Genomic DNA, 15,971 nt, shown 5'->3' on the forward strand with positions numbered 1-15,971 from the left:
AGTCAATTTTTTAACAACATGTTTAACGTGATTGTCCCAAGTAAGATTTTTGTCGATAATTAAACCAAGAAATTTAGTCTGTTCAACTTGGTCTATCTTGTAATTTCTTATACACATTTTTGCTTCAAATTTTGTTGTTGATCGTTTGGTTGAAAAATATATGAAGTTTGATTTATTTGCATTCATAAAAAGATTTTTTTCTTTAAAAAATTCATGAGTTACTTGAAGATTTTTTGAAGAAGATGTTTCAATTTCAGAATTAGAATTTCCATTTAGCACTAGCAGGATATTAGAATCATCAGTACAATGACACTGGTAATGAGACAGTGTTTTACATGAATAGCTGTAAAACATAGACTATTGAAGATATAATTAATTATAAATAAAAATTTTATATGTAGGGAATTGAATAAAATAAGAGAATAAATGCAAGAAATAGTAAAAACAAATTTTTGTACTACATCTTTTGACTATGCTTTTAAAAAATGTATTAAAATTTTTAATTTTTTAAAAAGATTTTTTAACAGTATTATTTTTTTTTACTTGAAACATGTTTATTACAATAGTAAATTTTATTTAGATTAATTTACATACAACTTTTATATATAGGCCAGTAAAAAAAAAAATTTTTTTGAAGAATTAATTCCCAGCAAGCTGGAAATTGTTTTAATACCTTCATTTGGTCCCAAATAAGTGTAATCTGAGTTTACACCGTCCTTTGAGGTGAGCTTACATTATGATGGTAGCCTAAAATAAAATACATTTTAGCACTTTTTTCAGTTTTTTCCAAGTCGCTCAAAAACAGTGTGTTGGACGCAAACAACGTCCTTTTAATATCAAAGAGGATTAAATTCTGCACAAAAAATGAGAATATAAATAACAAAATTCGGTTAAGTAGTATAGCCAAAATATTAAGTTTTAAATATATAACTTTTTTCGTTTCATTGCATTTTACATTTTGCGACTTTCCAGAACCCCATACTATCTTTGAAAGAAACATACCCAGGACCATTTCCTTCTTCATACGAAGTAAGAGTGGGGAAAACAGCTGATCAAGTATTCCCAGCTGTTTGCAGTTGTATAGTACAACAATATCATTGCTAAGTGGCTGTCATCAGTTACTTTGGAAGTGATGTTATTATAAGTATTTTAACAATAATTGAGGGCGTTTACCAATATTTGTATTCGTTGAAGAAAAAGTTATAACGTAGTGGTCTGTTATCTTTATGATATTAAGTAGTGTGTTTAACATGATCAGACATGAACGATCCTTAGTATTTAATCTGTGATAGACTTTTAAATGTTGAGGCCTCAACTTCTGTGAAACAATAAGGAATAATGATAATAATAATCAAGCAATCCTTAGCAAACGTAATTTTCACTAAAATGTTGACTGCAACCATGCTGAAAGAACAATTTATCTCTTACTACAACAACAAAGGACGGCTTATCTCCATGTTGAGTGAGAAATTAGTGCTCCAGGGGTTTGAAGTCAGACAAGCTCTTGAGGATGCTGATACCCTCATTGTCAACACTGCCATTCAAATGGCTGAGAAGTTTGCGAAAGTCATAATAATTGAATAGGACACAGATCTATTGGTCCTATTAATCGCCAAAGCACCAAATTCCTCAAACCTTTACCTCAGGAAATCTGGAATGTGGACCTCTTAGAACATGTTCTACTCTCCGAGGCATTTCAACTTCTCTTCTCCTGTCAAAGAGAACCTTCTGTTCCTATGCAATCAGTGGGCGAAATACTACTATCTGTAACTGTATTCTATCGCCAAGGGAAGTTGAAGATTATAAAACTCCTTGAGAAGAACACGTTGCTGGGGGCTGTAAAGCTTTTCCACCTCATCCTGAGGGCCTAATTTTAGCCAGTCAACTGTTTGTGACAATCCTATAATCATCTAAAGCCAATAATACCTCACTGGACAAAATTTGTTATGAGATGTTCTTAAAATCTATTTCAAAGTTAACTTTCTATATATAGCTTTTCTACCACTAACAAATGCAGTCGCCGCCCAACACATTCTACGAGTCTAACACTAAATACAGAGCTGGTATGATAGACTAGCTCAACTGGGGTTGGAGGATGACGGAACATGGTTTACTCCCAACCATAAACACAAAGAATCCAGCTCCAACTTAAATCCTCAATATAGTGTCATGCAGATGTACAAAGAGGTGTACAGGAAAGTGTAGCTGCCGTAAAGTAGATATGGAATGCTCAACAATTTACCTTAGCTGCCATGGTCAGTCATGCTCAAATTCAGCAGTTTGAAGATGAGGGTGTGTCCCACATACCGAATACCATAGAAGCCAAACTGAGGACAGTCTCTTTGACAATCCACTGCAGCTTGAGATAAATCCTCACATTTATGTCTAGGATGTGCAGCCAAGAGGACAGTCTATTGGTCCTATAGGTCTATTGGTCTATAGGTGTCTATTGGAACCCGATTTTAAGGTTTATGCAAAATTAAGTCTTTCAAAATGAGTGAAATTTTCAATTGAAATACCTTTTCAACGTTACGAGTTGAAAAGGTAAAAAGGAAAAAGTATAAATATTATACTCTACAACTTTAATTCTATAGATTTTTTCTTATGGTGGTCAGTGGTATGATGGGGTGTCGACTTTCCAGGGCTAAATGTGGTTTGCAATAAGATGAAAAATTATCTATTTCTTAACAAAGATATTGGCTATGCTACTGTATCAAATTTGAATATTTATGTATTTGTCTGGTGCACTGTTTTTGAGCTACAAGCAAAAGATAAAAAAAGTTCTGAAATTTAATTTATTTTAGGCTGCTATAGTATGAGCTTAACTCCTAGGATGGTTAAAATTAAACAGATTAAATACTCAGGATCGTTCATGTCTGAACATGTTAAACACACTACTTAATATCATAAAGATAATAGATCACTACGTTATAACACTTTCTTGAACAAATACAAATATTGGTAAACGCCCTCAATTATTTTTAAAATACTTATAATAACATCATTTCTGTAATAACTGTACTAATACTTAGTAAGATTAAAAGGGAACCCGATACTTGGGACAACTTACTAAATTGCATGATAACTCCGACTGCCGTTCCACTCCGCTTCGTGCCATCGTTCCTAGTCGGTGACGTCACTCAGCAGTGCAGCCAACTACACACACGAACTCAATAATCTTCTGGCAATGTAATATAGCCTTATATATTACACTCGCCCAAACTTAAAATAAAACTCTTCTCTATCGGCCTAACCTTTTTCTTCTAGGCTAAGCCAAATCAACAATTTTTTTTTTAAATTTTTTTTTTGTTTGCATTTTCTTCTTTTAAAATTTTTTTTGTTTCTAAGCTTCACAAAATATTCAGTAACACTAAATAAACTTTTCTTCTTCAAATAAAATAAACATAAAATCTTCTCTCTCTAACTCGGCCTTTTAACTTAAAGGTCGAGCCGCTTCGGCTTTTGCACAGTCCTTTGAGATCTCCGAAGTGGCGGCGGGCTGCATTGCTGGCTGGGCTGCACTTCGGGATGCTCGTCTGTAGTGTGCGTAGCTGGAGACTTAGGTAGGCCTACACTCCGTTGTTGTCTTGGTGATGTATTCCGAGTTTCCATGACACGAGGTGATCGCTCTGGCGGAGTTTGTATTCCCACAGCAGACTTGTTCTCAGGGGATTTGATCGGAGACTGCACTACCGGCCTATTGACTGTAACTTCCTCTTCCTCAGTCAACTTACTAGATCTCAAATGATCAGCGTGGCAGAAACGTATTTTACCTCCCAGGACGCTCACCACATAAGTAGACGGACTTTTCCGCTCCAAAATTCTCCCAGGAATCCAAGAAATGATCTCCTGCCGTACTGACTTCACAAGCACCCTTTCTCCCTCCACAAAGGATCTGAAACTTCCCCGATGGTTATCGGCTGCTTCCTTCTGCGCCTCCCTCTTCTTATCAATGGCTGACAATAAACAGGGTTTAAGCATTGTCAACTTAGTTCTCGGTTTCCATTGAAGGAACAATTCCGCAGGGGTAACACCAGTGACAGTACTGGGTGTGTTGGGAAATGCAAAGAGGAAATTATCCAATTTATGTTGTAAAGAAATGGTCTCAGAACCACTAGCCATAACCTGTCTTTTAAGGTTCTTCTTGACTTCCTGTACAAATCTTTCTGCAGCCCCATTCGAGGCAGGATGGTAAGGAGGTGAGAGCGTAAACTTAATACCGTTGTTGCTCAGAAATTCTCTGAATTCCCCACTAGCAAAATTGGGACCATTATCACTGACCAATTCTTTCGGTAGGCCAAAAGACGCAAACAGCGTACGCAGTTTTTCAATGGTTTTGAACGATGTAGTAGATTTCATGATAAACACTTCTAGCCATTTGCTAAAACTATCAACAACTATGAGCATTTGTTGTCTTGTTAGTGGGTCTTCCGCATAATCCACGTGGATGCGCTGCCACCTACTTGAAGCTCTAGGCCACTGACATAATGGCACCTTAGCCACAGCATTCCTTGTACACTGACACACATGACATGAGAGAACAGTCTCTTCAATGGTTTTATCAATCCCCGGCCACCAAACAAAGCTTCGGGCTAACATTTTCATCCTATTTATTCCGGGATGCTGATCATGCAACAATTGGATAACGGCACTCCTCAGTTTCTCTGGCACCACTACTCGACTACCCCATAAAACACACTGGTTCTCCACGGACAACTCATCCCTTCTTCGAAAATAAGCAACCAGCTCAGAATCTTGACTATCACGCCATCCATGCCAAATGAAATCTCTGACCTTTGTCAAAACAGGATCAGTATCAGTAAGTCGAGCGATATCCTTAGCAGTAATAGGATTGAGACCACTCACCAATTTGAAACAGTCAAAGGCCTCTACCAGGGAAGAAACACGAGAGATGTAGTTGGAATCCAGCTCCAATTGGTCGTCATCAGGTAACGGTAATCTCGAAAGAGCGTCCGCATGTGGCAAGTCCAAGCCACGGCGGTACTTTACTTCAAAACTGTAGGCGGAGAGGATCAGGGCCCATCGTTGAAGACGCGCAGCGGCGACACAGGGAACTCCCCGCTTATTTCCAAAGATTGTCACTAAAGGAACATGGTCAGTCTGTAACACGAAATTTTTCCTACCGTAAATATATTTATGGAATTTTTTTACTCCAAAAACAAGAGCCAAAGCTTCTCTATGTAACTGTGAATAATTTCTTTCACTAGCACTCAAGGATTTCGATGCAAGGGCAATAGGCCTCTCTACTCCATCAATAAGGTGCGAAAGCACGGCACCAACACCTCGTGGACTTGCGTCACAAGTCAAAACTAATGGTCTATTTACATCGTAATGAACTAAGACATCTGAAGACAATACCCATGTCTTACTTTCTTGAAAAACAGAAGAACATTGGGATGACCATACCCACGGTGCATCCTTACGAAGTAGATCGTAAAAACAGCTAAGTTTGTCTGAAAGATTGCAAATAAACTTCCCATAATAATTTATAAGGCCTACATAGGCTCTTAACTCTTCCTTTTAAGTTGGCTCGGGTGCATTCCGAATCGCCTCCAAAATACCCTCCTGCGGGCTGATCCCTTTGGACGACAAACAGTAGCCTAGGTACTGTACTGACGGCTGTAAGAATTTACATTTAGAATCATTTACCTTGACTCCATATTCCATAACTTTGAAGACGTTGAAGAACACTCTCTAAGCGTGACAACGCTTCCTCTTGCGAAGATCCACCCACCAGTACGTCATCCAAATATGCCACTGACCCAGGTAGGCCACCAATAATTTTGTCCATGGCCGCTTGGAAGAGAGCCGGAGCCGAAGACAAACCATACGGCAGACGTCGCAAACGCACTAAGCCTTTGTGCGTAGTTAGAGTCAAGAGTGGTTGGGACTCCTCCGCCACAGGAAGTTGGAGATACGGTGCCTCCAAGTCCAAAACTGAAAACCAGCTACAACCTGCTAGAGTAGCAAAAATGTCCTCCGGTTGAGGCAAGGGATAGTGTTCCGACTGGATCACTTGATTAAGGGTTACTTTAAAGTCCCCGCAGAGTCGCACCCCACTTTTCTTCTGAATCACCACAATAGGAGTAGCCCAATGAGAGCTGGTAACGGGATAAGCAATACCTTCAGCAATCATCCTATCAATCTCATCTTCTACTGATTTACGCAACGCGTAAGGAACAGGGCGATATTTACAAAATTTTGGCACAGCATCCTCTTTTAACACAATACGTGCCTCAACATCCTTAATTTCACCAGGACCTCCTTTGAACACAGAGGCATACTTAAGTTTCAAACCAGAAACGACTTTAGGCTCAACGGCCTTACCTAGGGTTAGGTTAGGTTCACCACCCTTAGATTTAACACTGCCTGATAGGCTATTAAAATTACAAGTAAAAATAGATTTCCAGTCAAAAGCAATATGTTGTAGCCAACTACGGCCTAGAAGCATAGGCTGATTCGTACGATCAATCTTAACGACTATCATAGGTAACTGATAAGTCTGGTCCATGTAGGTTACTTTGACTAAAGCTTGTTCAATAACATTGACTTCATTGCCTGAATATGTAAGCAACTTGATATCTACAGTACTCAATTGTACATGAGGGAAATATTTGTTAAACAATTCTTGAGGGCACACAGTTAGTGCCGAGCTAGTATCAATTTCCATTAATACGGATACATTCTCTATTTCTAGGCTTACCTTAAAGGCAGAAACATTATCACCAGAATTCATACTGTACAAAGACAAACTTTCAAACTCCACTTCATCTGAACCATCACTAGGCCTAGGCCTATTTTCCTCTTCCATCTGATGGATTTTAAATTTACCACTTTTTATGGAATTTTTCACTGGATTTTCTGATTTGAACCTGCAAACCTTACTGATGTGACCCAACTTTTTACACCCATGGCACTTGCAATTACTATACGGGCAATTATTAGCCCTATGCTCTGGATTGCCACAACGAAAACACTTATTTATCTGAGACATATCTCCCTTCACATCACTTGAATTTGATTTAGATCCCGCACTGTGAAAATTTGAACCTCGGTTGGAAACACGTGCATTCTTCTTGACCTGAAACCTGGAAATTTCCTGAACACTTGTATTCGAGAATAGACCTGTTTGTTTCTCGGCCTGTTCAAGCCTGAGTGCAAGAGCCAACGTTTTCTTCAAATCCATTTCTTCGGAAAGTAATTTTTGACGAATTGCTTCATTTTTAATTCCCGAGACTAACTTGTCTCTCAGTGCATCCGATAAGAATGTTCCAAATTCACACGTCGAAGCCAAATGCTTCACTGCCACTACGAACTCGGCAATACTTTCAGATTGTTTCTGGCATCGACTATAAAAAGTATAACGCTCAGCGACCACAAGGCGTTTAGGAGAATAATGATCTTCCAAGATTTTGCTCAAATTATCGTAAGATTCTTCATCAATCTTCTTAGGAGAAATAAGATCGGTGAGGACGGCTAATATTTTAGGGCCTATTACAGTAATCAAGATGGAGACCTGCTTCACGTCCTTGACCTCGTTGGCCTTGAAAAAGTGTTTCAAACGTAACAAATACGAACTAATATCTTCTTCGTACGGATTAAACTCCGATATCCGACCGATACTAGACATTTCACGCACACGCAGATTTAATTTCGTCGCCAAATGTAATAACTGTACTAATACTTAGTAAGATTAAAAGGGAACCCGATACTAGGGACAACTTACTACATAGCATGTTAACTCTGACTGCCGTTCCACTCCGCTTCGTGCCATCGTTCCTAGTCGGTGACGTCACTCAGCAGTGCAGCCAACCACACACACGAACTCAATAATCTTCTGGCAATGTAATATAGCCTTATATATTACAATTTCCAAAGTAACTGATGACAGCCACTTAGCAATGATATTGTTGTAAGTATGGGGTTGATAGATGTACTTTCGGTTTCCTCAAAAGCTTGTGATCCTTCTTAGCTTTAGAGACTAACTGCTGAACAAAATCTGTATAAATTTAGTAGAGCTTTGGTTCCAGCAAAATGGTTCAACATTCTATACAGCACAGCATTCTACACAATTTAGTCTTTTGTTTTGATAGAAATGTTTAATAAACACATTATCTAGTAAAGAGGTAATGTTAACAACTTGTTGATTTCACACTGACAGGATATATTCTGTGTGGATATAAGTCGTTAAGTCACGTTTTCTTATTTCATTCTGAAAATTTCAGCACTTTAACACCCTATACTATGCAATGTTTGTTTTTTATAATGTAACAGCAGGAGTCAGAGATGAATGGAGTGCCATCACTGACACTTCCTTCCATCAGTGAAGATGATGAGAATGTACCCGATGAGGGGGAAACTTCCCCTCTCTCCCCTCCCACCCGCTCTCCCATGCATGCTGTCACTGTCAGCCCAAGACATGCCAAGTTCAACTCAAGGTAAGAAACTAAGTAATATAATAGTGCAACTGTGCATGCATCCAATATCTGTCAGTTGCCAATGAGACTTGAAGTACCGTAGTCAAGTTTGTAGATGAAGTATAAATAATGATAACAAATTTTCACATTTTGTATTTTTTTACATGTTGATTACTGTAGACACACCATAGGCAGTAGTTGAAGCTATTTCTGTATAAAAACACTAACTAACTACAACATTTTTCAGGCTTGAAAGACGACTCATGGAAAAAGAAATGGGTCGTAACAATGTTGATCGGCTGGATACCCAAGTGAACTTCTTACACCAACATGTTGCCAACCTCAGTCAAGAGGTGTGTAAAATTTTTAGTCTACTTATGTTTAATCTTAATGATAATATCTAACAGTAAGTCAACTTGTAAACGTACAGTTTTTTTTTTGCCTCAACTCTTTACACAAGGGGCAAGTACAGCTGTTTTCCTAGCTGCAAAATTTGTTGGGGACTATAACATGAAGCAAGCAATAAAACAACATTCGAGAACTATTGTGCTGCCATCCAAGGGAGCTAGGAAAGCCTGCTTTAGGTCTTCTTAGGCAATCTTATGAATTTACTATGCCCATTATGCTTTATTTTTGAGTATGCTAAAGTGCTAAAGTTTACAATCCCATTTACATTTGACGAGGGTTGTCTGCAGGTCAAGGTCCTCACCGATCTCCCGTTGCGACAAAACAAGATACTTGATCACTTGTTGTTTGATCACTTGGCGGGTCCATTTTCCTTCACATAGTTTTTAGCTACTATAATGAGACTAATCTTCACAAAAGAGGAGATAAAACTAGAATCATATTGGATGAAGTAAAGAACACGGTGCTGGTCTCAGATTTCAACTTGCTTATCAATTAATTGGGACTGGAGATCAGTGGAGACCTTAATTTTACAGACAACGCTAGTAAAATAGCAGTAGTAGCAAAACATTTCAAGTCTACCATATAATTGCCTGTAATCCTACACAACACAAGAAGATCCTTGGAATGTCTTGGGGATATCCCAGTATATGATAACACTTTCAAAAAAAAAAAAAAAAAAAAAAAAAAAAGTCAGGATATGGAGGATATCCTCTGTAAATTCCTCAAAGTCCTTGGAATTTCCATATCCGCCCAAATCCTGATCCCTGGTTCTACTTAAATAAGTTGCTTCGACATTCCCTAGTTCCCGAAATTGTCTTTCTTTCAACACAAAAACCAAGAAAATCCGTCAAGTGTTTGATTCAGAATTGTGAAATAAAAAAAACCCTATCACATTTTAATATATATGATGATTATAAGCAGTGTATTATTATTATAAAAAGCAATAAATTTTAGTTGGATAGTTATTCTGCAGGGGTCTGCCCCACGGGGAATTCCTACAGATCTCCAAAGGATGTCCACCCATATGGATATGATCGGAAAACTTGATTAATTTTTATAAATTATTAGTAATGTTATTGGTTATTGTTAATTCAGAATAAGATTGAAATCTTTTTTAATTACGTTTCTCAAGCACCACTTGAAAAAATACATCTAATATTATAAAATATGTTTTAATGTAGCCTACCGAGAATATCCATAGGAAGTCCCAAAAATGCATTTGTTTGTGTGGGATATGTGCAATATCCTAGAGTGATCCTAGGGACATTCTCAAATCCAGGGTTCTCTGTGGGATATGTGGGAACTGGTCAGGATATCCTGGGAATATCCCGTGCTGTGTGGGATATTAATCTTATTTCAATGTTTAATATGTACCGGTAGGTACTCATTCTTGTAAACTATGCTCCAAAATTGTATATTATTAGTGTAAATCATACAGAAATATTTGTCAGAAAATTCCATAAGGCTGCAAAATTACATAAATGCATCCATCTTTCAGTACAGACGAATGTTGAATGCTCTCTGTTGTAGTACGGTCTGATCATCATGTTAGCCAGTACATATTTTGTTTTGTGTTAATTAGATTATTAAAATAATTTTTACCTGTTGATACCTTTTCAATGTTAACAATAAACCAATTGATGTACCATTTTTGCTGTACGTTTGTACACAGAATCTTTTACTTTATTGTCTGTGTAGGTGCGCAATGCCATCAATGCCCTGCAAGAGCTGGCCACTACCACTAACACAGTGGCTGCCAACAACCGCTACCCCTTCCCCCTTCCTGCGCACTCGAACCCCAACCTGCAGAGGGTCAAGGGCAGTGAGGTAAACATAGCATAGGGTTAGAGCAATTCATTGCCGAATATAATCTATATATGATGGTTGAAGGAAAGATCAATTAAACCTTTTTCAAGTGATTTTTCACAGATTGTTACGAATACAGTATTATGCACTTCTGGGGAACGGAGAACAGTCAATGTGGTTCTGAGCTGTTTTAGTACCAACAAATATTTGTGGTTCGCCAGAAAAGGTATTTTTGACCAAAATTCTGAAATTAAATGGGTCCTTATAAAATTTTTTGTTTGATTACTTCCTGGAAAACTTGGGTTCAAAATCCAGATATAGCTTATTGGACGTTGCAGGTAATAAGTATAATAAATAAAACTAGAGGACCCAATCTGCTCCGCAGAGTTAAAATAAATAGCAGTTACCCATGGGCTTCACCCCGCTTGACTTTATAAGTATTAATAAAACTATTGATTGGTTAAGTTAAGCTGAAATAAACAAAACAGTAATACAAAAAAATAATTACACCTGATTTTAAAAGGTGTGATGACGTGGAGTAGTATGAGTGTAAATGAAGATACCTGGGCCCTATATATCTTCCTCTAACCACTACCAAATCACGCACATTTCCTGTCGTTACCCAACTCTATTGCATGGAAACTATCTAACTCGTCAAAGTGCACAATATTACCTTAGCTGCCTATCACAGCCAGCTTTTATGTTCTTTAATATATCTAATTATAATATAGTGAACAGAGAAATATATATATCTGGACTTATTCTAATTCGTGAAAGAAAGTAACTAGATTTACCAAATGTGAATTCTAAATTTGTGAAATTGATTGCCAGACCACGACCATTCGATAACCTAATAAATTACATAATTAAATTAAAATAAGTTTGCCCTGGCCTACACCCTTCCCCAACCCCTATATCTATTAGCTAGACATCTTATGCTACAACTACTTATCCGGTCAAGTTGTACAGCTGCAGGCGGTCGACACACTACACTGTTCTACTCTCATCGCGCGTGCTTGCCGGGCCGACTGCGCGCGCAACCGTGTCACGTGACTTGCGCTACCTATTGTCTTGTAGCGAGTCGCTACAAAGGTAATAAATTGAAAGAATAACAAACAAATAAGTACAGCAGAGGCAATTTTAACATTAGGTATATGGAAAATTCCCTTTAGAAAGGAATTACGACCCTAAAGGGCAATTTATTTAATAATAGATAGTTTTGTGCGAGGTTTCTCGTCGTGACGAACATTTTAAGTATATGGTTTATGGGGGTGTGACTTATAGTTTTCTCAAAAAGTTCATGGGTACTTTTGGCTTTATATATAGATAAGTGATATGCTATTCCTAAGTGAAGAAAAAATAGCTGAACACGTAGCTTACAACTTACAAATAACCAATTCATTCCATTAATTAATAATGCCTATAGCGTAGAACTCCCCCCCCCCCCCATTTACAAAAACTCAATTCAAAACCGAACCACTTAAGATTTTAGGAGTCACACTACACCCAATTGTTATTTTGGGTACTCATCTTAGATCACCTTAATGATTGACAGGGACACTAGTCAGGTTGCCCATCTAAACTGAAAATCAAGAATCAAGATGTAAATTCTTGATTTATTTGGTGTCTCTAGGACTGAAAGACATCAACTTATACACTTCAAACGTACTAAAATAAATGTTGGCAAACCTAAGCGTTAACGTATCATTAGTTCTAGACTCATCCTCTAGGTTCTAGGCATAGTGCTAAGCAACTGTTATGAACTTCTGCTAGCCTATGTAATTTGTATAACAAGAAGCTAACATCAATCAACCCTTTTAACTCCAATATCTTATAAACATCCTTCAGGGTGTGTTTTGTTTCTGTTCATATCAGACATTAGAGTTGAAAGATTGATTTGATGAAAACTTATTAAATTAAATTAACCGCAATCAGCACGGGGTTTTCTATTCTGTACCTATAAGAAAGTGTTGTGATCATATATCCCCTCTCTATCATGCTATCATTTATAGGTGACACTGCCTCGCAGTTCATCTCACCCACCTGACATGTTCTGCTGGGAGGATGAGACTGACCGATCGGAGAATTTCGCCGACGCGGAGACTCAAACTGACATTCCGTTAGAGTATATCAAACAGTTTGTGCTTGAGAACCGAAGTACAGTTATATCCTGGCTTGAACCTTTGCCGGAAATGAGGGTTTGTTTGTTTGGGAACGATCAAGAAAAGGATGAAAACCAGTTATGTAAAGCTCCAAATTGGTTAACAGAACCACTTCCACCACCTGCGAGTTGGAACACGCAGCATCATCGTTTCAGTGCTGGTGATGTCATCGAGAGATCTACTGAAATGGTCTACCATCCCCTGCCTTCCTCACGCTCCTTGAAATTTCATCCTTATAGCTGAATACACCATGTGATTCACGTCATATCTATCCAGTATTAGCCTGTACTTTTGAAGTTGACACTTTTATAAGACTCAATTACACATAAATATTTTCATATCATTCCTATTCCTCGATATAATATTTGTAATCAATGTTAGTTAAGTTTTTTGATATACTGTAAATATGTACATATTCTCTTGTTAGTTTTTATGTTTGTTGAACATGTTAATATGTTTTAGTAGAAATTTGTGGTAAAAACCTACTTTAAAAATACAGTATTATTAATACCATGACTGTGGAGTTTAAGGAATAAAACCACATGAAAACAAAAATAAAAAATAGGTAATTATTTCCTACTAAGTTTTTATCAAATTGATTCTGATAAAAAGATTATAATAATTTGTAAGTAGGCCCAAAGTACCTGTATGGTAGTTAAAACAACATAAAAATTTAGTTGATAAATCTTTATATCGTTTCATATGAAGCCCATAGCTTTGAAAGCAATAATGAAACTGTAAGTTTAGAACAGAAAACAGAGAGTTATAATGTCATAGTTATGCCAAATTATTTTAGATTGAAAAAGTTCAAGAGGCCGAGTGGTTACTCCTTCTAGCTTATTGTTCTGACTGTATTGAGGAGCTTTTACTCACTATTATTTTCACTTTATATTTTAAAAGTCTTAAAAATACATTATTGAAAAATATTTTAGGAGCAGGAACCTTTGTTTTTATGTCAGATTAGTGGTAATGTAGATTAGTTAAGGTACATTCCTTATTTGTGAAAGCTTTTTGTATAGTTTATAAAAGTATTTTGTCAATGATTTTTTTGTTACCTTCAATAGTTTTCAATGGATAATTTACATTTTCCAATGCTATGAAACTAATGAAAGCTTAAACATTAAATCTCTTTGATTGTGATATACAATTATGAAATCTCTATTCCCCAGGCTTAACAACCTTAATATTTCAATGTGCCATTTTGTAAAATTGTAATATACTCATACTTAGCTGTTGTGTCTAAAGAATCACGTAGTTTCGGCCTAGAATTGTACATCTATTGTATATATTGGTTTTGGTGCTATTCTGCCATCAATGTTTATATTTATCTTCATATGTTCCTAATAACTGCACATTTTTCCCAATTGGTACCGTAAGTATTGTTTGTTGTAATATTCTTGCATATTAAGGTTTCTCAATGAGTATTTTTTTTAACTCTATATTATTGGCTGTGTTATTTATTTACTTTTGGAACTTTTTAACATGTTTTCATTAGACAGGGAAGTGAAAAACCAGCTCACATATGCAGGGGCGTCGCCAGGTTTGGAGCGCCCTGGAGCAGGGATGGCTCAAGCCGCCCCCCAGTACCGGAGGATCTGGGCGGAGGGTTGTCAAAAAAAATAATGTTTGAAAAATAATAACTGTAAACTAGCGTTTTTATGCAATCTAGACATAATAATTGTTAAAACATAAATTGGTATTTTAATTGGGTTTATTATATTTAACCTATTTCATTAGATGTTTGAAAATAAAAACATGAATTCAAAATTAATTCTTAGAAATCTCCTCCAAACAGGATAGCTTTACCAAGTACAAGTAAACAGCGGGAACTAAGCAAAGGACGTGAATTTACAAATGGGGGGTAGATGTCAGTGACGTTTAAGCACTTAGTTAGAAGATAATGACTGTTTGGGCATTATCAAAACAAAAGGCATAATTGAACAGTACAAACATAAATCTTTTCCTACTTTTACAGGATTTTTTACATTGTGTAATAGCTAAATCGGGTTTTGGCGGGCCTAGCAGCTTTAACTGAACTCTCTGTTCAAAACTTACCAAATACCTCCCCCTTCCCTTCACTTTCCTTCTGCCCCTACCACGCTTGACAACAACATAGTAAAAAAAATCCTAGTGCTTGCCGCCCTGGAGCGACTGCTCCACTCGCTCCACTGTCGCTACGCCACTGCACATATGTTTACAAACATTTCATAATCTGAACGGTGAGCACTTTTTCCCAGCCCATGCCAGGGGTATAATAGATGATGGGTTTTTACATCTGTCCCCGGTGCTAGGAATATGCTCAACAAGTTCAGCCTGTCATCTGCTCTGCCTTCTGCCCGCGCATGAGCACAAGCCTCTTTTGCTACTGTGCATATTTTTGTTTGGCTTTTCATTTGTGTATCAGAATGTAAATATAATCATACGTTGTTGTATTAATAGTCAAAGATATAATTCAGAAAAAGATACACCAGAATTATAGAGGACATAGTTAACTCACCTGAAGTCATTCTATATAATCCTATAATCCAAGCTAAATGTTTTTTTCTAAAAACATCAAGGATTCAATAGTAAATTCCAAACACAGTAAATGTAATTAAGAAATTTATTTAGATTTAGGTTTATCTTCTCTTCCCTAAACCATCACTGCTCTTTTATTTGTTATAGTAGGCCTACTGTTTTTGTATGTAAAAGGCTTATTAAAAAATTTAAATTAGTAAATTTAAGAGACTTAATCAATTAAATTTGGTTAATAATGTAAAGACACCAGACTTGCATGCTATGAAAATATTGTTTCTTTGGATGGATCATCAAATATTCTGTTTGGTAGTTAAATTTTTATCATCAGCTCATTATGACAAGAAATTTATTTCCCACGGTTATACTTGAATAAATAATCATATAAAAACAGTTTACAATATGTATTGTTTTTTTTTATGTTTTTAAATACAACTAAGGAAAGTGTGAAGTACACTTTATGATGTTGATTAAATCATTGTTATTATATGTTAAATATTTATTCAAAGAAATATGTTAAGAGTCTATAAACTGTAAGTATTTCATATCTGTCAATATTTTGTAAATTCCTGTATATATTTTTGTATAAACAAATTAAGAGTCAGATAAGGAATAGAGTGCCTACAAATTGATGGATTCTCCT

General features: G+C 36.7%; 1 protein-coding gene across 1 annotated transcript in view; it reads left to right on the top strand.

The window, feature by feature from the left end:
- The window catches only part of LOC128986413 (potassium voltage-gated channel subfamily H member 8), a 348,552-nt gene extending 332,885 nt beyond the window's left edge, over window positions 1-15,667 (top strand). Inside the window, exons 15-18 of the mRNA XM_054406776.1 lie at window positions 8,299-8,459; window positions 8,686-8,791; window positions 10,545-10,673; window positions 12,665-15,667. Coding sequence (XP_054262751.1) covers window positions 8,299-8,459; window positions 8,686-8,791; window positions 10,545-10,673; window positions 12,665-13,057 — 789 coding nt within the window. The 3' untranslated portion in view covers window positions 13,058-15,667. The remainder of the gene's footprint in view (window positions 1-8,298; window positions 8,460-8,685; window positions 8,792-10,544; window positions 10,674-12,664) is intronic.
- Window positions 15,668-15,971: the final 304 nt, after the last annotated feature.

Source organism: Macrosteles quadrilineatus, unplaced genomic scaffold, assembly GCF_028750875.1.
Source record: "Macrosteles quadrilineatus isolate MER2022 unplaced genomic scaffold, UCM_ALF_1.0 Scaffold_2__2_contigs__length_208266976, whole genome shotgun sequence".
NCBI lineage: Eukaryota > Metazoa > Arthropoda > Insecta > Hemiptera > Cicadellidae > Macrosteles > Macrosteles quadrilineatus.